We start from the raw sequence: 25218 nt of genomic DNA, 5'->3' as shown, positions 1-25218 counted from the left end.
GGTTCTCTTGGATTGTTATTAATTTGCAATTGAAATTCTTCTTGGAGAAACGAAATTAATGACGTTGATTCATCTTTTGCAAAATTTACATTGAAAAATCAATGGTAGTTTGTCTTTATTGGTTTTGAAAATTATTGAACCTCTGTGACTATATGGAAATAATCTCTCGTGTAAAAATGAAATGATATCATTTACTTTTTATTAGGAGAAATGTACGCAACAATCATCATCAATTGACTTCCACCTTCTAGTTTAACATGTGAAGCACACATATAGCCAATAGATGTTTGGGAGACAATAACTTCTGTAGCATTTTGAATTACTAAATCCATGTTGAATGCAGTAATATGTGAATTTTTGTTGTTTTTATAAATGGCAACTCCACCGGCTTTGTCTCTTAAATTTAGCTATACAGTGAAAATTAGGTAAGTCAACTGACATCTGCAGGAAGCCATGTTTCAGTTAGTAATAAAAAGTTACGCCTTTGACATATAGAACCTTGTAAATCAGTAGTATGTTTTCTGAGAATTTGGCAGTTTAAAGTATAAATGGTTAATCTATTTCTGGAGTTTATAAATTCAATGATCAGTCCTTGCAATGGAGTAAGTTTGTTTAGAGATAATATTTTAAATTCTTGCTGTAAACTTGAAACTGATGGATCTACTCTTCTTCCAAGTTAAAATCTTAAGTTATCATGACTGTTACATATAAACAACACTTTAAGACTTGTTACTCGTGTTAAAGCTACGTAAAGTAAGGGAATAGAATGACTTTTACTGTACTCATAGACCACCTCGTCATATATACCTCCTTGAGGCTTATGAATAGTCATAACACACCCTGATATCAATGGAAAATTATTTCTCTTTCACACAATGGTTTTATTATACTTGAAGTTCGACGTACGATTGGTACTGCACGTCTATCGATATTATGTTCCGCAAGAAAGGCAGAGGCTTTTCTTCTAGTCACCATACCAGTGTTTTTATCTGGAAAAACGAGCCATATGCAAGTTACTTGATTTTCATCATTTTGTTCTATATGAACTAGCTTTCCAACGGCGCCGTTAGCTAAACCGTCTACCAGGTCTATGTTAGTTGTAATAATATAAGTGAATAAAGCGATACACAATTTGCGCCTACCACTGTCTTTAAAACACTGACACTCAATACACTCGCGTTTAAAATTATAATAAAAATGCGATTTTTCTCGTTTACAATGTACAATATTTTATTACACATAAAAAAATTATTATTGCTTTTAATATACATCTGGAAAGTAATATTTTGGGCCGATGTCGATCGACGGGTTTATAATCGGCAAGAGTAGCGCGCAGGATCGTTGTTGTCGAAAAGTTAATAAGCGAATGCTGTTGTGGCGTTCGTAGACGATAAACGAATTGTGAGATGGTATGTTGTGTTGTCCTGTGTGGTGTCATCTGGTGTGGTGTATTGGTGAGTATGTGGTGGGCATTATTAGGGTGCGCCAGTTTTTCCTGAGTAGAGTGGTGGACTTGGAGGAGGGAGTTTAAACATCCTGGGCCCCTAGTATTACACGTATGTGCTGTTGAATGTATTTCGGCATACTGCTGATGGAGTAGATGAGGGCACGGTGATGAAGTAGTGGTATCTCCATATTCTGTGCGTATAAAACGGCTTTGGTTTTAAGAATATTTTGTACGCATTTTGATGTATGTGATTATGATGAACGTAAGTGCTTTAAGGTAAGCAACTTTATTTTGCGGGTATATGAGGCTGTAGTTGCATTTCGTACTTATTGTATTTTCCGTTGTTTCTTTTATAATTTTATTATGTGCATTGTTTGTTTAAAATTTCTTTAACATCGGCTTATTAAGGTTAGCGGCACGCCTGGCTCAGATATGGGCAGCATGGGTTCTCCTTTGAGAAAATGCCCTGATGTTAGGACAGAGAAATTAGAGGGGTCTTGCGAGAGTACAGTGATTGGCCGTGATTGGAGAACGGCTTCTTTTCAAGTTAGTAATGTAGTAAATTCGATAAATAATATAATATTTATATTTGCAGTACACATCTACTTTTTTGAAATAGGAGGATAGCTTTTTATAGCTGATTCCCATAAACCACCCATATGAGGAGCGCTTAGATCGATGCGATAATTGCGACCTTTGCTTTCGTTTGAGAGTATGGTGATCTCTTAACATTATTTTTTTAATTGTTTCATAATTATGAAAATTTAGTCAACTATGCGCCACTATAGTAAGAAAGGTGTCGATTTTTTGACTTTCTAGGAGAACTATGCTGCGAACGATATTATGTATGGACGTGGGCGATTGGGGCCAAAATCGGGAGATTCGAATATCGTTTAGATTGTTTGAGAATTGTGACCAGGATTTTCCCTTGTATCATAATTGGCAAAAGCCATCCTGCGGGGCCAAGATTGTTATTGCGGATAATGCGGATATTGACTCAGTATAATATGAAAACTGGTCAGGTATCGCATCTATTGGATCCTCTGTATTTTTATGTTGTACTGCCCTTTTCAAATTTAAGGAAATTGGTGGACAAAAAATTTTCTTTAGGAATATTGAGTAATATTATATATTTGGATGATTTGGTTGAATTATATATACAATATTTGCGTTTTTAACACTGGGGTTGTGAAAAGGAACTCTGACTTGGTTTTTTGTGCCAATTTGTAGAGTGTTGGAAAATTGTGGCTTTGGTGGTAGTCGTAGGACGTACCGGCCATTATTTGATCGAGTAGTTGTGGCTTTGTAGAAGTCGTCACAATACTGATCTTCTGGGGTTGTAATAGATATAAGGGGGCGTTTTTCTAAGTCCCGAAATTTCCTTAATTGCGAATTAACGTATTCTTTAGAGTTTTCGTCAACTTGAGTTGTTGATGTGGAAACTGGTTCTGTAACTAGCCCACTTAGAATCCAACCAAATATAGTGTTTTGGGCTAGAAGGGTGGTTGAAATTTTTTCAAAACCTTCAAGTATTATTTTCGGTATGAGGTCGCTGCCTATTAGAATATATATTTGAGCGGGGGCGTTGCAGTTGGGATCTGCTAACTTTAATTGTGAAATCTTTTGCCAATGCTTGCTATTTATGTGATAGCTTGGAAGCATGTAAGTAAGTTTCCGTAAGACTTTAGCTTCTGCTACAACTCGCTTATCCGCTTGGGAGGATATTAGGGTAATGGGGCAGATTTTATTAGAGTTTTGCACTTCCCTTCCGCCCATTCCTGTAATTTCAAAGTTGGCTTGTTTTGTTGGCAGTCGTAGCCTATTTTGTGCCCTAGACGCTATGAAAGATCGTTGTGATCCTTGGTCTATTAAGGCCCTAAGTTTAAACAGCTCTCCTCGGTGTTCGATGGAGACGACTGATGTGGGTAGTAGTACCCTACTTTGGTTTTCGCTGTGTAGCGTTTGAGTTTTTAATGCCTTTGAGCAGCATGGTGCTTCTTGGCAATTTTCGGGATTTCGCACTTCGGGATTTGCTGTTGCAACTAAACTCGTGGATCTTTTCATATTTGCGCTGTTTGGGGGTGAACTGGAAAAATTATTTATATGAAGCATAGAATGATGTCGTTTATGACTTTGAACTCGCTTTCGCAATCTTTGAGTGAATGCGCAAGTGACATACTTTATACAAACTCTTTTTGTTCTTACAAAATTGTTTCAATCGCTAATATTCATTTTTTTGAATTTCTCGCAAGATTTGAGCTTATGCTCCCTGTACACAGTTCGCATGACGTTTGTTTCTACTATTCGGATGTGAACGTTTGATTTTTGAAGAAGTTTCTATTTAAATTATTGTTGCTACTGGCATGTCGTCTGTGGAAGCTTATATTTACGTCGTTTTGAACGCTTTTCGTTCTGACTATTTTTTTGTCTACCCTTTCTGTGATTTCGTACTGGGTAGTTAGGAAATCTTTCATTTGTTCCCACGTGGGGCATTTTCTTCGGGATGACAGCGATTGCTCCCATAGAAGTAATGATTTTCCTGGTAATGCGGCAGTGCATATGTTTACCAGTATAGGGTCCCAGCTATCTGTGGGAATATTTTGTGTCGATAAAACCGACAAACAATTAGAAACAGTGGGTAGTAGTCTAGTAAATTCTTTACTTGTTTCCTTTTGAATTTTTTGGCAAGTTCATTAATATCGATATTTGTTTATCGACCAATATTCTTTTGTTTTCGTATCTTGATTTAAGAGCTTCCCAAGCCAAATTGAAACTATCGTCATTAAGTGCGAACTATTTTACTATTACGCCTGGTTGTATCGAAGGTGATAAAATTTTTGTACTTGTGATAATTTTGGATGGTTGATGTATACGGCAGTGAACATGTCCCGGAAGGATGGCCATTCTTCATTACCTCCATAAAATGTTTCTGTGTCACATGCGGGCACATCGAGGTGAATGTCTGAACTTGCCTCTTGATTTCGTATTTGTGGCAGCTCTACTTTAGGATATGGGGTAGGTGCAGTTGCATTTTGTTAGCTTTAATTGATCAGAAATCATAGCTTTTGTTTCTTCGTACAGGTCTAAGCAGTTTTCGTATATTGCGTAAGCCGATGATTTAAAATTGTGTGGTAGATGTGAATCGTCAAAATCTACTATGGCGTCATGAGCCGTTTGGAGACGAGTCCAAAAATTGTCAATATTTTGTTTTTTTATTTCCAATAACGATTCAGAGATGTCTTGAATCGGTGAATATGAAAATCGAGTTCAGTATCGTGTTAATATGTCACTCTCAGATATGAATTTGGTGACACAAATATTTTTGCCTTTTATTTGCTTTGTGGCAACCTGTCTTGAGCGTGTAGCTTCTGCAGGTTTAATTTGATTTTGGCGCCATTAATCATTTTTGTTATGTTAAGAGAACACATTTAACTGAACAATACTTTTTATGTCCTTATGTTGAGGTAGTTTTTGTGCGTATGTATATTTATTTTCTAATGCAATTGAGAGCACGTTGAAGAGATCAATGTACTTTTAGTTTTTTTTATGAAAAAAATTGTTTACGACAAGTTATCTTCACGAAATATGGCATGTATGATGATTGTCCAAGATATCGCTACAATCTTCGAACGAATTGTTCATATCAGACCACAGCTATCATAGAAACGGACCGATCAAAATAAATTTTTGTATGGAAGTTTTTAGTATGGATTATTGCTTAAGATATGACTTCAATCTTCGAACGAATTGTTAAGATCGGACCACTATAACATACAGCTGTCATAGAAACTGACCGATCAAAATCAAGATCTTGTATGGGCAATTTTTTTATATGATAAAATATCTTCACAAAGTTTGGCATGACTTACTTTTTTCATTAAATAGAGATCCCATTTTTTCCGAAATGTAATATAGTTTGTAATAGAAAATTAAACCCTTAAATTTTTCCTATATGGTAAATAGTGAGTAACATAACTAATCAATCTTTTCCAATATATTTACATTGTAATCAGATTTAACCACTTTACAAAAAATATATTATAAACAAATCAGATTAATTAATAATTTATACTGTCCAATTTGAGCTTTCAATAAAATTTTTCTTATATTTGCCAAAAACTGTTTTGCTTGTGCCAAAAGTAAGATATGACATGTAGCTAATTGGGGCAATAAGTTGAAAATAATGTTAAGAAACGGATACATATGAGTAAGGAGCAAAAATATTATTTAATTAACCATAAAACAAACAAATCCCTATTTATTCAATATATATTATTATTTATTAATAATAATAGAACACTAACTTTGAAAACATAATTATTCAGTTTTAAAACCCTAATTAACTGATGGGTAGGTACAAAACATTCTAGGTAGAATAACAGGTAGGAAATAAACATTGCTCGAAGCGTAGCTCAAAAGCATAACCTAGGTAAAAAAAACTTCGATAATGCCCCTTTTGTATTTAACGTCTTAATATTTCCACTAAAATTACTGAAATTTGGCATGGATTATTGGCCACGGTAACAATAAAATATCATAAGAAATTTTTCTGATCTGATTACTGTATCATATAGTTGCCATACAAACTGATCGATCTAAATAAATTTTGGTATGGAGGTAAGTAGACAATTATGTTAAGAATATATACATAAGAGAAAGGCGAAATAATATTTTTAATACCCATAAAATAAATAAATCCCTAATAATTCAAGATATGTTATATTTATTAATAAGAATTTTAAAACCCTAATTAACTGATGGGTAGGTACAAAACAAAACCTAGTTCGTAGGGGAGGTAGAAAATATAACCTAGGTAAAAAAGAACCTCTACAATGCATTTTTTGTAATTAACGCCTTAACGTTTCTTCGAAAATTCCTTGATGATACCAAGAAGGGCAAAAGAGTTTGCAGATGTGAAGTCGGGCTCTAAAGCATTCAATAAATAGGGCCCAACACATCGGATCACTTCAGTTTACGCGAGCAGCTTAAACTTTCAACAAGGCACACTTTCAAAACAACGAAAAAAATCCTTTTCAAATAATAAGCATTATTTTAAAAATATTATTATTTTTCAAGAATAAGCATTATTTTAATTATATTATAATTTTTCACTGTTTATTTTTAGTATATTTTTTATTTGTATAAATATCTTATTAATTTATAAAAATGCCAAAAGTACCTAGACAATCGCAGGAACAAAGACGTCGCAATGCGCTGAATCGAAGCCGACAACAATATTGTCAAAATTTGGAAAATAATAGACAGAGGAACGCCGACTATATTGCCGAATTACGCAGCTCAAATTTGGAGTACCGCAATGAGGAGAGAACTCGTGACAGTTCTGCACGTTCCACTAGACAACAGAACCTACTTCACAGAGCAGCAGCGTAATACAGTAGGTCATTAAAACAGACGTTTGAATCCAGAATATAGAGCAGCGGAGCAGGAGCGCAACACAATAGGACATTCGAACAGGCGCTTGGATCCGGAATATAGGACTAAAGAACAGGAACGCAACACCGCGGAACATTTAAATAGGAGAAACAATCCGGAATATAGAGCAGCGGAGCAGGAACGCAACACAATAGGACATTCGAACAGGCGCTTGGATCTGAAATATAGAACTGAAGAACGGGAACGCAGCACCGCGGAACATTTAAATAGGAGAAACAATCCGGAATATAGAGCAGCGGAGCAGGAGCGCAACACAATAGGTCGTTCGAACAGGCGCTTCGAACCGGAATATTGAACTGAAGAGCAGGAACGCAACACCGCGGAACATTTAAATAGGAGAACCAATCCGGAATATAGAGCAGGAGCACAACACAATGGAACGTTCTGTACGGCGTCAGAATGCAATAATAAGGGAAGAAGAGAGGCAACGAGATGCAGCATTGAAGAGAAGTCGTCGAGAAGATCCAATAAGAAGACGTCGTGAGCAAATTTTAAATTCTTCTCAAAGAAGAGTGACCCGCCAGCAAACCAGGCAACAACTAGCAAACGAGCAGGAATCAACGTTGGAAAGAGTACAATTGCATAGATCGAATCCCGCAAATCGTCAGTTAGAAAGCGAGAGGCAAACCAGGAGGAATATAAGAAGACGTCGTGAACATTCTCCTGATGCACAGCTAGAAGAACAAGAACGTCAACGTCGAGCTGCCAATATCTTTGATATGTACGCATTGTTGATAAAGAAAGGACCCACTGAAATATGCGTCTGTTGCGGTGGCACTTGGTTCCCTCATCAATTGAAAAAACTAGAAAAATGTCAGACTTCAACAAAATTTGCGCGCTCAGAAGATGCTAGAAAAGTGTTTTATCTGTCATCAAAATTTCCGTCTTTGAACCAAAAGTACAACTTTTGCAACACATGCTATCGTATTGTTAGGAAGGGCAAGATACCAAATATCTGCCTATTGGAAGGATTGGAGTTTCCTGATATTCCGGAATGCCTTCAGGATTTAACGTGTCTGGAAGAAAGACTGATATCACCGAGGATCCCATTTATTCGCATCATCTCCTTAGGATATGAACGACAATGTGCTATTCGTGGAGCAGTGGTGAATATCCCCATTTCAGTTGTAGAGACAGTCACCATTTTTCCACGAAGATTTGATAACAGCCATATTCTTCAAGTGCACTTGAAACGTCGATTGGAATATGAACAAAATTTTATGACGGAGACAGTGCGACCAGCAAAATTATTGGAGGCACTAAACTATCTGCTGGGTACAGAGCTCTACGTCAAGCATAACATCCAAATGTCAAGTGATTGGCTGGCAAATGCTGGAAACGAGGAAACTGTGTCATTTATTGTGGATCCTGCATATGAGGCAGAAGTAAGAGACCTTCTTAATGCCCGTCAGGAAAATGTACCGCTTGAAATGGGAGAGGATTTAAATCCAGGTGGTCAGGAGACTTTAATGGACAATGAACCCCTTGAAAATCGATCCATTGAACGGGTTGCAATGGCACCAGGACAAGGTAGATGCCCAAGGGACGTTACAACCGACGACGATGCTCAGGCATTGGCGTATCCAACGATTGACTGCGGTAAAAAGAGGACATCTACAACAACTTGTTGTGTGCGCGTGGACGTGCTCCTGTATATTTATAAGTTCTACGAGTTGGAGCGCATTAAAAATGAAATGTCCATTTTCCTGCGTAAAAAGTCTGGATCGAGGAATATAATTGCTGCAAATGTGAGGGATGAAAATTTTGTCAGCAACCTTATCCAGCATGATGAAGGCTATCATGTACTCAAAGGACTTCGATCCTCACCTGCACATTGTGAGGCTGAAAAGAAGAAAGTTTTAGCCATGATCCGCCAGTTTGGTTTGCCAACATTTTTTATCACAATGTCTGATGCAGAAACAAAATTGCCAGAGTTGTTAGTCATATTGAAGAAACTGGTGGATAAAGTAGGCATTTCGGAAGAGGAAGCTGATAATGTTAAAACATTCATCGATCGGCACATCACAACCGATGGGGATGATTTGGACTTACTGGAGTTGAGAATGAGGAAGGTATTGAGCAACACAATTCTCAATTCCAAAAAATACAGGAACTATTAACTCTAACTGATCTCCCAGAGGAAGAAATAACACGGTTGAACTGCTTCGAAATTTTTTTGACGGATGAGCGAATCAACACTGACTATGAAGGCTACAAGCTTGCTCTTCGCTCATCTGTAAAAAAGCCACACATTTTCCTAAAGAGAAAATTTTCAGACAGGCTTCTAAATGCCTATAATAAAAATATCCTTAAATTGCATAGAGCAAATATGGATTTTCAATTCATTCTGGACGCATACGCTTGCTGCAGCTATATCATTAATTATATAAATAAATCCAATAGAGGAGTATTAACATTATTGAGACAAGCCATGGAGGAAATAAATGCAGGGAATTTCTCCATTAAAAGAAAACTGCAGCACATCGGAAACAAATTTGTAAATGGATCGGAAATATCGGCTCAAGAAGCAGCTTATAATATTTTGGGAATGCATCTATCAGAAGCCAATAATGAGGAAATATTTATAAATACATCACATCCAAACAACCGAGTAAGGATGATAAAGCCCCGACTTGAATTGAATGCTTTAAAGGAGGACTCTGCGGACATATATGTGCCGAGTGTGCTGGAGCACTACTCTCAAAGGCCCGATCAATTGGAAGAACTATGCTTAGCAGATTTTGCAGCATGGTTCAAATTTTGCAAAACAAGCAGAAATGTTTTTGATAATAACGAAGAATAAAACGAAGTAGAGAACGAGGATGACACGACAGCTGCACTTCCAATGGCATTAAAGGATGGATCAGGATTTCTAAGGAAAAGGAAGCAAGCCCTTATTCTGCGTTGGAAACGTTTTAGCGTTGAAAGTTCAAGAGCCGATTTCTTCAGAGAAACCGCCACGATATTTCACCCATGGAGAAATGAGGAAACAGACTTATTAAATAATGACGTCGAGAGTATTTGCAATTCACACAAGGAGCAAATTGAGCTGAATAAGCTCAAATATGACAAATTTTCATCGAACGAACTAGAACGGATTTTGGAAAACCTTCATGTTACAGCGGAAGAAACAGCTGATGATTGAGTTGCCTCACAACTTTTAGATCCCGAATTTAGAGCTCTAGCCGTTCCAGAGCAAACAGGAGACATTGATGTTTTCCAAGAGCACAACAATACAGAGGAAGAGGAAGAGGCGGTTCGATTAATTTAACTCCCACCTCTAATATTAGAAGACCAGTTACTGGCAATGGTGCAGTCACTTAACAGCAAACAGAGGGAATACTTTGCTTATGTAATGCACAGTGTCAGTAAAAGGGAAATCTTCTTCGAATATGTCGGAGGCGGTGCTGGAGTGGGCAATAGTCGGCTTATAACAACTACCAGGAACCAACCCCGAGACAGCCAAGGTGTTGGGAATTGAGGGCCTAACCCTTCATTCGGTTTTTTCACTCCCGTCAACCAGTCTTCCGGCGATCTTCGGTCACTAAATAGTGACACATGAAACACAATTCATGCCAATCTCATAGATATTAGGCTTATTATAATTGACGAAATTTCAATGGTTGGAGCAAAGATGTTTGCATATTTAGATTGCAGGCTAAAGCAAATTTTCAGGAGCACCGCTTACTTTGGAGGCATACCAATTATCGTGTTTGGTGACTTAAAGCAGCTGCCGCCAGTAGGAGATCGATGGATATTTGCGCCGAATAGGAATGATCATTACAGTACAATTACAGGAACACCGCTTTGGGATCAATTTCGGTACTTTGAGCTCACTGAAATAATACGCCAGCGTGAAGATCAAGCATTTGCCATGGCTTTAAATAAGATGTCAGAGGGAAATATGACACACGCTGACATCCAATTAATCAAAAGCGGGGAAAATACCTATAACGAGACCATCTATTTTATTCAAATGCTGGAGCAAATGATTTTAATTTAACTTAACTGGCGAACACGATGACCGACGAGTTCATTTCGACTGCGAAGGATACAATTAAGTCAAGTTCCCTAACAGAACGCAGCAGGGCAAACATTTTAGAAGCTGTGAAGTCTTTTAAGCCATCGGAAACACAAGGAATGCTTTATACATTGCAGCTCTAGACTTCGATCAAATATATGGTGACAGTCAACATAAGCATAGCAGACAGTTTCCTTGACGCATTATTTGAGTTAACTTGTAGAATTTTAATACTCGCCAAGTAAGGGTCCAATCATCATTTTGTTTAGCATGCTTATAGATTGGAGTTACACGGACTGGAAATATTTGTCGCAAATCTCCGATAAAAATAATGTCTAGACCACCAAAATTTTCATCAAAATTTCTGGTTATTTGCTTTCGTCAATTATTAAAACTTTGACATATTTAACTAAGCATCGATATTGTTGTGCTGTTTCTATTGACAACGGAATTAGTTTTGACAATGATATTTTCAATGCAGTATGAACAGTAATTGCGTTGATAGCTACTGCAGCTTTACCAGTCGAAGCACACGTAATGTAAGAATTGCAGAACCCTTTCTGTTTTTCATTAGCGCTTCTCATGAGCTCGCAAAAACGATCATTACTCATGATATTTTCTCTTCTTTTGGCTATGGCTCTCAAGTTTTTAAGCGTAGCTATACGTAAATCTTCATTAACCGCAGCATTCGCATTTCTGTACAATTCTTGAGCAAATCTTGTAAATCATTGAGGAAATCTTGTAGCAATGTCTTGAGCTTCTGATTCGTCATCTATTAGCTCCCCTTCATGACATAATTGTCGGCATATATCAATTGTCTTTTACATATCAATATTTGACTAAAATTATTATTTTTTTCTAAAATTTCGTTTTCGTGTTCATCATATATAGTTGTGAATTTCATATCTGCTAATATTTCTGTGTCTTCACTCTTCTGTACTCGTTGTAATCCTGAGTCATGTCATAATTTCTATAACGAATAACTTGAGGCTGCTTCTTTCTGATGTACTTTCCCATTCCATTTTTAGTATAGTTCAAAACAAATTGGTCTAAAGAAATTCCTTCCAATTCTTCTGGCCGTTTTTGATACTTGTCATGCCAATCTTCCCTCCAAATATCGGCAGAGTCGTCATCAAGTTCATCAATTTGTTTTTGTGTTTTTCTTATCCTCTGCCGTTCAATAGGCCAACAAGTGTTAATATACTGAACCGCTACTGACGATTTAGACATTGGTAACCTTAAAAGATACCAAGCAGCTTCTTGACTACTCATCTCAATAGTATTCCGCATGTCATTTCTATTATTTGTGTTTGCTCTTCTCCAAAAATATCTGTGGGAGCATTAGCCATAAAAGAATATGCGCATGTGGACTTCCTCGATGTTGAAATTCAATTCTCAAAATGTAGTTAATAACTTTAAACTTACCAAAAGGACTTAACTTCTTTGATTGTAAAATTGTCATTATTACATTAACTAATTTGTTAAAATAAATAGCACATGTTACAGCGTCGTTGTTAATTAATGAACTTTTTTGGATAAAACTTAGTTCCGATGCGATAAAATTTTGCATATCTTCTTTTTCTTTAGCTAATTTATGTAACAATGTTAATAAATCCGGTCACCCTATTTCATTGGCGCTTAGTGTCATGAATGCAGTTGGCTTCCCTAGCTGCCGAATCATTGCGAATAAATCTTTTTTTCTTGCAGACCAATACCAAACTGAATGCGGGATTGACCGTGGAAAAGCTAAATAAGACTCTATGCAGCTATGAATATACTCTTCGGATTGAACTTGTTCCTTAGTTATATTGGTATCTGTACCAACATGTCTAAACGCGATCGTTAAACAGTCACGAACTCGCAGTCTTATTATTTTTACAGCCATATATAACAAATAATAGGGATTGACTCCTCGCCGATCCTTACGTCGCAGTTCACTAGATGCCGTCATAAAAGGTGTAGCTTTGACTGTATCCCTAAATTTTCTAAAGTGTCCTATATAAATACTCAGAAATGATAGCTCTTCAGCATGCTCATCGAATAATAAATTTTGTGGGATATTGTGTTGCCCTGGCGCTAATCTTAAATATTTTTCTTGATTCCATACCAAAGTTTGTTGTTGAGCAGTTAAGCTTTCTTCAATATCGATGGTTTCACTAAATTCGTCAATGTTCTGTTGTGTAATCAGGGGTGTTTCTTGATTAAATAATGATTCATCAACTGTTATTTTATAATGCAGATATAAAGGTGTATGAATCAAATAATCCAACATTGTCTAATTGATCCGATGCTAATTAGGCCATGAACAAAACTACTTTTATGAATAATTTTTTTTTAAATATGTACATAAATGCAATGTTCATCATTCACATCTCTTGGAAGTAATCGTACCATTGCATCAACAGAAACAGGAACATTGATAATTTGTCCTTAAACGTGCCTTAATCTTCTTATTTGCATAAAAGGAATTCGAGGAGAAATAAGCCTTTCAGTGATGAAATCTATTTTTGGTAAATGTTGTGGTATTTTTGGATAGTGAAATCCATTATAAACAGAAAAATTAGGAATGCTATTTTTATCTAATGCTGATTTACAATTAGAGCAAATTTTGAGTGCATCCACATTTTGCCCATTAGTTTTTGTGTTAATAATATTTCCAGATGCAGATGGTTTTTTAAAATCTTTTTCCAACCAAAGTCGATCGCAGATTGAGCATTTGGACATGCTTGATTTTTAAAGTTACCGTTAAAATATTCACGAGTTGATTTATGGTATCTAAATTGACTATAGTCATTCGAAATTTCCGTAGTATTTGCACTTCATTGACTTCGTCCAATTTGCTGAGATACTTCACCTACTACATGCTGCATTTCTTCTAAACCAACTACATTTCGAGAATTTGTACTTATTTCATCTATTATTGGATCGTTAATAATTCCTGTAAATTCGATGTTTGAAGAAGTAGATAATTCTGTAATCACATCTGCAGTTTGTAGACGCCTCCTCCTTTCCGCTTCACGTTGGTTCAATTTATCTCTGTTCTGCTCCCTGTATCTTTGCTGACGTTTTCTTTTTTTTAGAGAGCGTTTAGTTCATTACCTAGATAATTTTTTTTCAATGAATGATGGTTGTATTTTTTCCGAACCGAATAACATTAATAGTATGTCTTGTGTTTATTTGATCTTGGTGATGTCCAGTTTCAATAATAATATTTTGTGACCCCTGTGATGATTGTTGTGTTCTGAAATATTTATAAAAAATATGTTATTGAAATATACAGAAAAAAATTTTAAATGGCTTAAATATATTAGTAAGCTCAAGAATCTTAGCTAGTTATTTCAATATATTACTAAAGATCGTAAATTATAAATATCAATAATGAATGTTTCACTATAAATTCCACTATGATTAGAAAAATTAATTAATTTTTTAATGTTCATATTAATAACATATAAGAAAAAGATTCGTGCGCTGCACGCCATCAGCTGATTTTGAAATACAATTCTGTCAGTCTTAATAAATTTATTCTCTAAGCAATTGTTTTAATGGTTTAATTTCAATAAGAATGAAATTAAAATTAATAATTAATTTAAAAACATTATATGCAATCAAATTTATGTGAATTTTAATCTACCAAGAGAGTAGATTATACATTTACTGGCTCAAAGCCGCCACACCGTACACACTACTGCATATAGACTGTATATATTATATATACCATCATATAGCGTGGTGACTCGTCGCCACGGCATGCGTCGCCATGCCAGAAATCGGTTTTACGTCCGGCTATAGATGTTTCACATCAATAACATTGAAAACTTTTGCATCAGTACAAACCTTTACAAACTTTTGTTCAACACGGTTTAATTAATTTAAAAAAAAAACTTGTTTAATCAGGTTTTAATGGTTTAATAAAAAATAAATTGGCCTTTGTGAATTTGGACCATTTGCAGTTGTCGGGGCATTAAACTTTGGGGACAATGATTATGGTTCTGTGACGGTTTTTTCATTTTTACCTGTTCTTTATTTGATTGTTCCGTTCCACGAAGCATTCTAATATTATATATACCTAATTATATTTCTTACGCTTTTATATTTTCAGTAAGGGTTAATTTTAATGAAAGTGTGTTGACGTTGCTACACTCAGTAGTACACTCAATTAAAACTAATTGCACATATAGCTATTTTCTGTGAAATAGAAAAACTGCATACTCTAGAAAAGAAGTCGTTAAATGCAATTACATGAACTAACCAAGACAATTTTCGCACATATAAGTAGCTATTTTACTAGGGTACTTTTTTTTTGCACAAAAAATTTTCATTTTGAAAAAAATATTTAAATTTCATTGAAGTGAAAGGTTTTAGTAGTGCAACCAGAGGATGTATAGATTTACCATTTTCCATCAACAATGACCGGCATTATTTGGAAAACATTTTTCAGGTAAGCGCGTTTTTTGATATGAATGTTAACATTTATATATTCAAAAGGCGTTAAATAAGTTAAGTTCTTGAATCTTATGTTTTTTCAAAAAGATTGATTAAATATTATATAATTGGTGTGGACAGAGGAATATGCTGTGTCGTTTGGATCGGAAGGCAACATTGCTATATATACGCAGAGGATTGTCATCTCGGAAGACCTAGAAAACGTAAATGTCTACTATGAGATGTCCGATTTCAACCCAACACGCATTTCACCATGGTTGTTGCGTATGGAGATGAAATATTCCAAGTGTTGGGCATTGAGGCTGTGCGGATATCGGTTGAGAAGGAAATGAATGCTGTACTAAAGTTCTACGGCTTTTTTATGGATACGCCAAAGGTGGGTGTAAATCTTCCAAAGATATTAATGGCCCGTACCATCAATTATGCCCGATTCACTGTACAATACAAAGTGCACAGCGCATAGCGTTTCTCAGATAGTATTCATCTTTAATTTCGGAAACGGACACATTTTACCACGAGGTGATCTGCCGTTTCAATGTAATTTTCACAGTACATGCAGTAAGGTGTTTCAACATGCTTGTATTTATATAGATATGCTCTGAAGCAACCGTGGCCAGATAAAAACTGTGTGAGGTAATAATTCACCTTACCTTGTTCGCGCATAATCCACTCTTGAATACTGGGTATCAAGGAGTGGGTCCACCTTCCCTCACTTGACGCATTCCACCTTTTCTGCCATTGAGCGAGGCACTTCTCGTCGATTTTCCAAGTTCTGGAGCATACTGGTTGGATGTTTTGACGTGTCGAATGTCACGCACTAATAAACAACGCAAAGCTGCTATGTCTATGGGTAGTCTACCTGAGATAACACTTGTTGCATCATCTGATACCGTTCTAAACTCACAGCACGTTCTTAGTGATGCTAGTCTGTGTGTTGAGACCAATCCTCTGATATAAGACCTATATATTGGGTTGCTGGTAGCCAAGTTGGTACCGCATAAAAAATGATTGAGTTACTGACACATGTCAGTAGATTTCAGCAGTTGAGTCCCGCATATTGAGCACTATCCTAGCGATTGCCGACCCAAACCGCGCCGCTTTGCTATGGGTAGCGATTATGTGCTGTTTGAATGAGAGTCTGTGGTCCAGGATGACTCCCAAGTATTTGACGTGAGGGCTCGATTTTATGGTGTGCCCATCAATGCTGATCTCAATGGTTTCAACTTTCTTTCGATTTGCACCCCCTCAGTTTTGTATGTTGCTAGTTCTAAGCCGGCGTTCTCTAGTCAGTTTTTAACGTGACTTATGGCTTCACTGTAATTGTTCTTCGCTTCATTTAGTGTTTTCGCTACGACTACGACTAGTTAGAACTCCGTCATACATTATGTTCCACAAGACAGGACCAAGAACTGACCCTTGTGGGACTTCGCCAGTAATTTTCCATGTTTCAGGACCATGTTTGGTATCGTAAACCAAAACTCTGTCTTTGAAACAGCTTGTAACAATTCGACAAAGGTAGCCCGAGACCTTTAGCTCTATCAGGGACCTTATAATTAGCAACCATTTGGCCGAGTTGAAGGCGTTCTTTATGTCGAAGGTAATGTGACGGTGTCAATGGCATCCACGGTGCTTCGTCCTTTCCGGAAACCAAACTTCATTGGGTCCAATCCACAGTCTCTTTCAGTGTATTTTTCAAGCCGTTTACGTATTATGGTTTCCAGGACCTTTCCTGGCGTATTGAGCATGCAGAAAGGGCGATATGATTAGGGTTCTTCCGGAGGTTTGTCATCCTTTGGGAGAAGAACGAGCCGTTGCCGCTTCCAGCCTTAGGGAAAAATTCCTTCCCTCAAACAACTTGTATACGATTGACGAAACAGTTCGGGTGCGTTCGAGATGGCAATCACGACAGCAGTGTTGCAAATTTGTCAAAGTATTACGTTCTGCGTAAATTTTTGGCTACACTTGCAACAGCATCACGTTCAACTGTTACTTTTTGCACGCAATTTATGCAAATAATCGGCAACACTAAATTGTTGTCTGCACATCAGCAGAGTATCAGCAAATATGCAACACAGTAGCTGTACTACTGTAATTATTAGATAGCCCGAATTTTTGTGACGTGCTTGATAACGAAATAGAGTATTCCTTCCAGGTCAGGTGCTTTTCCAATATTTATTATTGTCACAGCATGTTTCAGTTCCTCATGGGACACTTTCGGGATAGGAAACTATCTCGCGCAAGATGATGGCAGATATAAGGGGTCTTTTTGATCTTCCTAGTTTCCTCATCACTATCTGATAAGCTTTTCTTCAACGGTCATTTTCTAACTGTGACAAAAGCATATTGAAGTGTTTTTCTTACTCTTCGCTATTGTTTTATGTAGCTCTTTCCGCTTTTTCCGGAAGTTGACAATGAGTTCCTCAAAATCGCGTCTTCCTCTAGCCCGTTGTTGCCTACGTCGAAACCTGAAGCACTCTGTTCTCAGCTGAGCGATTTCTTCGGACCACCAGTACGAAGGTGCTTTATTAAACCTGTTCTTCCTTTGTGGCATTGCGGCATTGCAGACCATTGTAAGTGATTTTGTTATGGCTCTGTGCATCACCTTGTGTGTCTTCATTGATTTACCCAATGGTATATTCGAGCATTTCTAGGTCGCAAGCTTTTATGTTCCATCGTTTTGTCATATTTTTGAATATCGTACTACTGGGATTTTACCTATGTCGCGGTTTTAAATCGAACGTTATGGCTTGGTGGACACTATTAGTATATATTTCGAAGACTTACCATGATGTCTGTGAAACTATCGATGAACTTACAAAGGGGATGTCAATATAAAACGACGCCCTGCCTTTAATAAAAGTTGGCTTGCGTCCATTGTTAAGAAGTACTAAGTCGAGATTTGCGAATGATGATAGTAGGGCTGTACCCCTTGCATTTGTAATTGTACTTCCTCATTCGAACGCCCATGCATTAAATACGCCAGCTACCACTAGCAGTACCTTTCCCCGTGCGTGCGTTGTGAGCTTGAAAAGCATGTTCTAAAATTGCGTACGATATAGGCCTTTGCCTTTTATCTTTGCATATACAAAACCATTATATTGACTTTTGGGAGCTTCTTCAAATGGTAGATTGCTAAAAGTCCATATCGCGGATTTTGAGCTTTTGTCTTCAGTCCAGTTACTGTCACTAATTGGGGTTTTGTACTGTTCGCTGAGTAGTAGTACTTCTGTGTTGAGGTCTGATGTAGTTTTTGTCAGTAGCGCTTAGGCTGCTGAGCAGTGGTTCAGGTTCAGTTGGAGGCACCTAATCATTCTTCTGAGGTTTCCCAACAGCCTTTTTGTATGCTGGGCAGCGGTAACACCTTGTGGGCATAGCACACACAGACGGTCTTTACTACAACATTTTGCGGTGTGACCTTTCTCTCCGCATCTGAAACAATAGCCTGTAAGATCTCTAGTGTTATTACAGTTGCGTAGTGTATGTCCAAACCGACATACATTCATTTTTTTTAACATATCTGCTTAAGATGCATAGCTTGTCTTTGAAATCACCAAAGCTTCAGAACGCTTCGCTTTCCGTTTTGGGAACTTTGGTTCTGTATTCTTAGATTCAGCCTTACTTTTCATAGTCTTACTTTTGTTGCTGACCAGAACCCATTCAGGTTCTTGAACTTGTGGGGGAGCGATATCTTTTGTTCTATTTGTTAGGCGTTTGTGCTATTGGCTTTTTGACAACATTGGGTCGTCTCTTGCTGTTCAAGGTTTTTTTGTCATTCTCGAGATTTGTGACATGTTTTCCCTCAGTTCACATTCCTTAGGGTTGGCTCGTTCAGAGGCAGCTAGTTCCTTCTGATGCTGTCTCTCATGGCTTGGTGGATAGATCGTCTTTCCCATTATCAAGCATGGCTACCAGGTTTCCTATTTGATCACCAAGTTAGTAGAAAGCTGATATATTTCCTCCAATATCGTCCCTTCTGACCATAGGTGTCGCATTCTCCAATGTATCTTGCTCGACGCTTACTGGTATACTGTTTTCGCGTCTAGTATGTAGTGGAGGCGTCCTCATTATTGCTGAGCTTCTCCTAAAAGCCGTGTGCTCGTTTCCGTTTACAAGTTCGTTTTGTAGTTCCGTAGTGGGATCTACTACTTCTCTATTGTAATAATATAATATATAGGTATGAATAATTTAATCATAACTAGCCAATATTGTATATTTATTTGTTGAATATGTATACATACTTTATTTATTGGAATTTTTAGTAAAAGTTGTTTCTTCTGGTTTATTTAAGCTTAAAATTAATAGTGGAAGATTTATTTATATTAACCTAAATGTTTTACTTGGTTAGAAAATGTCATCAGCTGGGAATTTAAAAGTTTGTTTGATTATCGTAAAATAGGTAACCCATGTTATTCGTTTGCTTGGTTACCCAAACAATGTTAAGGTAACCAAACAAAATGTTACGGAAAGTAAACAATGTTAAAATTAACTACCACCGTAGATAACATATCAATGTTAAATATTGTAGCCCTCAACAGCAAAGAAGGTAAGAGCTTCAGTATTTGGTATGCAAAAGGAATTTTGTTGATTGATTATCTGCAGAAAGGTAATACAATCAACAATCATGAATATTGTTGCAGTGAAGTGAGTACCTGGTTTGCAGAACAAAAAATCATTTTTCATCAAGACAATGCACCTACTCATAAAGGTGTTTTAACAATGACAAAATTGAACCAGTCAAAGTAGCAGATTTGGCCTCGAACGACCCCTTCAGAAACCTGAAATAATTCCTTCACAGTAAGTGAAATAATGTAACTATTATTGTAAACTATGAAAGTTAAGCCATCAATATTAACTATCTATATACCATATATAAGGTTTTTAACAAAAACATGATAATGTACACGGATTTATCGGCTACCTTGTAACTCACTCTTGAGTTCGATTACTGGCTTATTAAATAAGTCACAACTTAATGGATATACACTTATCTTTATTTCTTATCTAAACAACTTAACGCTTTACTACTCACTATGCGAATTTACAACTTCTTACTTATATCAGGAAACGTATATCATAGAGAAGGTTCAATTGCGGACCAGCCTGTGAATTGTCAAAGCCTAACAAGTGTAGTGGATTTCACCTCAGCTAGCTCGGAAGGAGAAATTTTAACAGTGGCGCGTGAGCAGAGCTGAGCATTGAATGAATGAAAATTTTGCTCAGAAGCTTGCATTGATATCACAGCCGAATGTTAGCCTTTTAGCTTATATTTTTATATGTTAATATACAGACATACTATTTATTGATATGAATTTCATTATGCGAAATTTTATGCATGCATGCAAAATTGATAAAACTCTAATTAAATTATCAATTTTCAAAATATTAGATATAGTCAATTTGGGATATCAATGATTTTATTTAGTTTTTACGTAATATACTTTCCTAATAAATAATTTTAGTCCAGTCATTATAGTAAGTTTACCTCGGAATTCAGATACCCAGCTGTAAGTCTGTAAATACTTGTATATTAACACCCTAAAAGTTGTCTCAAAACCTACATATGGTAGGGTGTACGCAACTATTAAATTTCAAGTTCAAAGGTCACAAAAATCGGTTTTTTGCGCTTTTTTTGTAAATATCTCATTTCCTATGGGTTTTTTGCTATTGGTATTTATTATCAATATTGTAGAATACAAAATTCTCTACAAATTTCGTTTAAAAAATTTTCATCATACGGTGAACCGTTTTCGAGATAGAGGGCTTAGAGCGCGCGGTCACAGCATCACTTCAGGTCAACCGGTGCCTCTGATCAAAAACGCGCCATATATAGTTGATGAACTATCGATAATTCAATGATTATAAATATTTGTAAATTTTTATTAACTATTATATTATATTTTATCATTTTTTCCTAACCTATCCACTTTTTATTCAGTATTAATTTATTTAACAACACTTACCTGCCCATGAAATTGCAGAATTGTTAATGAAAATATAGGAATTATATTTGAATTTAAACCTTATTAATATTAATAACTTCTTACATGATAAAAAAAAATTATAAAAAATATATTTAAAAATATCATTCAGTACATTTATTTTTATTAAAAGTAAAAAAATGGAATAAAGGGTACAAAAACTACAATTTACAATTTTTATCATCTTCTTCCTCTTCATCGTCGTCTTCCGGCTGCTGGTAAATTTCAAACTGGTCTTCATTATCGTCTTCAACGCCATTTGTTTCAAGTTCTTCCATGATTTCGGGGTCAAAAGTTCCATCTTCGTTAATGTCGCTCTGATATGGTAGAGCATTGAGACAAGCTTGCCCATTACATTGGCCACAAGCTAAAGAGCATTGCAAGCCCGCTTTCCTGTTCAGTTGCAGAAAATTGTATTTAGCAAATGTTCTGGAGCAGGTAAAATTAAAATTGTCATGATAGGCTCCAGAAAATCGTTTCGCATTGCCCAACCCCATACCTGGGGTTCCAAATCATGCCCTAACCAAGTTTGAACTTGATAATATACACGTTCGAAATGTTGATGAGCAGCTGCACTTGTTGGTGGAATATTTGAAAGCTGCACAGGTTTATTAAGTTTTGTAGACTTGACGTAATGCATATAACAAAGATGATCGAGACTTTTCACAGATTTCGGAGCATTATAGACTGCCAATAAGGTTTGAGTCCCACTCTCTAATAATCTCTGGGCCGAACAATTTTCTTCCTCAAATGCTGCAGCTAGTTCATCCAAATTGGTCAGTTTCTCAAAAACTTTTAAAAATGTTTTTTTTCAATCTGATGGTTGTATTTTCAATGAATGATGGTTGTATTTTTTCCGAACCGAATAACATTAATAGTATGTCTTGTGTTTATTTGATCTTGGTGATGTCCAGTTTCAATAATAATATTTTGTGACCCCTGTGATGATTGTTGTGTTCTGAAATATTTATAAAAAATATGTTATTGAAATATACAGAAAAAAATTTTAAATGGCTTAAATATATTAGTAAGCTCAAGAATCTTAGCTAGTTATTTCAATATATTACTAAAGATCGTAAATTATAAATATCAATAATGAATGTTTCACTATAAATTCCACTATGATTAGAAAAATTAATTAATTTTTTAATGTTCATATTAATAACATATAAGAAAAAGATTCGTGCGCTGCACGCCATCAGCTGATTTTGAAATACAATTCTGTCAGTCTTAATAAATTTATTCTCTAAGCAATTGTTTTAATGGTTTAATTTCAATAAGAATGAAATTAAAATTAATAATTAATTTAAAAACATTATATGCAATCAAATTTATGTGAATTTTAATCTACCAAGAGAGTAGATTATACATTTACTGGCTCAAAGCCGCCACACCGTACACACTACTGCATATAGACTGTATATATTATATATACCATCATATAGCGTGGTGACTCGTCGCCACGGCATGCGTCGCCATGCCAGAAATCGGTTTTACGTCCGGCTATAGATGTTTCACATCAATAACATTGAAAACTTTTGCATCAGTACAAACCTTTACAAACTTTTGTTCAACACGGTTTAATTAATTTAAAAAAAAAACTTGTTTAATCAGGTTTTAATGGTTTAATAAAAAATAAATTGGCCTTTGTGAATTTGGACCATTTGCAGTTGTCGGGGCATTAAACTTTGGGGACAATGATTATGGTTCTGTGACGGTTTTTTCATTTTTACCTGTTCTTTATTTGATTGTTCCGTTCCACGAAGCATTCTAATATTATATATACCTAATTATATTTCTTACGCTTTTATATTTTCAGTAAGGGTTAATTTTAATGAAAGTGTGTTGACGTTGCTACACTCAGTAGTACACTCAATTAAAACTAATTGCACATATAGCTATTTTCTGTGAAATAGAAAAACTGCATACTCTAGAAAAGAAGTCGTTAAATGCAATTACATGAACTAACCAAGACAATTTTCGCACATATAAGTAGCTATTTTACTAGGGTACTTTTTTTTTGCACAAAAAATTTTCATTTTGAAAAAAATATTTAAATTTCATTGAAGTGAAAGGTTTTAGTAGTGCAACCAGAGGATGTATAGATTTACCATTTTCCATCAACAATGACCGGCATTATTTGGAAAACATTTTTCAGGTAAGCGCGTTTTTTGATATGAATGTTAACATTTATATATTCAAAAGGCGTTAAATAAGTTAAGTTCTTGAATCTTATGTTTTTTCAAAAAGATTGATTAAATATTATATAATTGGTGTGGACAGAGGAATATGCTGTGTCGTTTGGATCGGAAGGCAACATTGCTATATATACGCAGAGGATTGTCATCTCGGAAGACCTAGAAAACGTAAATGTCTACTATGAGATGTCCGATTTCAACCCAACACGCATTTCACCATGGTTGTTGCGTATGGAGATGAAATATTCCAAGTGTTGGGCATTGAGGCTGTGCGGATATCGGTTGAGAAGGAAATGAATGCTGTACTAAAGTTCTACGGCTTTTTTATGGATACGCCAAAGGTGGGTGTAAATCTTCCAAAGATATTAATGGCCCGTACCATCAATTATGCCCGATTCACTGTACAATACAAAGTGCACAGCGCATAGCGTTTCTCAGATAGTATTCATCTTTAATTTCGGAAACGGACACATTTTACCACGAGGTGATCTGCCGTTTCAATGTAATTTTCACAGTACATGCAGTAAGGTGTTTCAACATGCTTGTATTTATATAGATATGCTCTGAAGCAACCGTGGCCAGATAAAAACTGTGTGAGGTAATAATTCACCTTACCTTGTTCGCGCATAATCCACTCTTGAATACTGGGTATCAAGGAGTGGGTCCACCTTCCCTCACTTGACGCATTCCACCTTTTCTGCCATTGAGCGAGGCACTTCTCGTCGATTTTCCAAGTTCTGGAGCATACTGGTTGGATGTTTTGACGTGTCGAATGTCACGCACTAATAAACAACGCAAAGCTGCTATGTCTATGGGTAGTCTACCTGAGATAACACTTGTTGCATCATCTGATACCGTTCTAAACTCACAGCACGTTCTTAGTGATGCTAGTCTGTGTGTTGAGACCAATCCTCTGATATAAGACCTATATATTGGGTTGCTGGTAGCCAAATTGGTACCGCATAAAAAATGATTGAGTTACTGACACATGTCAGTAGATTTCAGCAGTTGAGTCCCGCATATTGAGCACTATCCTAGCGATTGCCGACCCAAACCGCGCCGCTTTGCTATGGGTAGCGATTATGTGCTGTTTGAATGAGAGTCTGTGGTCCAGGATGACTCCCAAGTATTTGACGTGAGGGCTCGATTTTATGGTGTGCCCATCAATGCTGATCTCAATGGTTTCAACTTTCTTTCGATTTGCACCCCCTCAGTTTTGTATGTTGCTAGTTCTAAGCCGGCGTTCTCTAGTCAGTTTTTAACGTGACTTATGGCTTCACTGTAATTGTTCTTCGCTTCATTTAGTGTTTTCGCTACGACTACGACTAGTTAGAACTCCGTCATACATTATGTTCCACAAGACAGGACCAAGAACTGACCCTTGTGGGACTTCGCCAGTAATTTTCCATGTTTCAGGACCATGTTTGGTATCGTAAACCAAAACTCTGTCTTTGAAACAGCTTGTAACAATTCGACAAAGGTAGCCCGAGACCTTTAGCTCTATCAGGGACCTTATAATTAGCAACCATTTGGCCGAGTTGAAGGCGTTCTTTATGTCGAAGGTAATGTGACGGTGTCAATGGCATCCACGGTGCTTCGTCCTTTCCGGAAACCAAACTTCATTGGGTCCAATCCACAGTCTCTTTCAGTGTATTTTTCAAGCCGTTTACGTAT

General features: G+C 36.4%; 1 protein-coding gene across 1 annotated transcript; it reads left to right on the top strand.

The window, feature by feature from the left end:
• Nucleotides 1-6613: 6613 nt before the first annotated feature.
• LOC138856076 (GRB10-interacting GYF protein 2-like) lies at nucleotides 6614-7196 on the top strand. The gene is made up of 2 exons (XM_070106510.1): nucleotides 6614-6794; nucleotides 6874-7196. Exons 1-2 carry the CDS (start codon nucleotides 6614-6616, stop codon nucleotides 7194-7196), a joined length of 504 nt encoding a protein of 167 aa, XP_069962611.1.
• The last annotated feature ends 18022 nt before the right edge of the window (nucleotides 7197-25218 follow it).

This window comes from Bactrocera oleae, chromosome 3 (assembly GCF_042242935.1).
Source record: "Bactrocera oleae isolate idBacOlea1 chromosome 3, idBacOlea1, whole genome shotgun sequence".
NCBI lineage: Eukaryota > Metazoa > Arthropoda > Insecta > Diptera > Tephritidae > Bactrocera > Bactrocera oleae.
The sequence above is the reverse complement of the archived record's forward strand: the minus strand, read 5'-3'. Positions and strand labels throughout refer to the sequence as shown.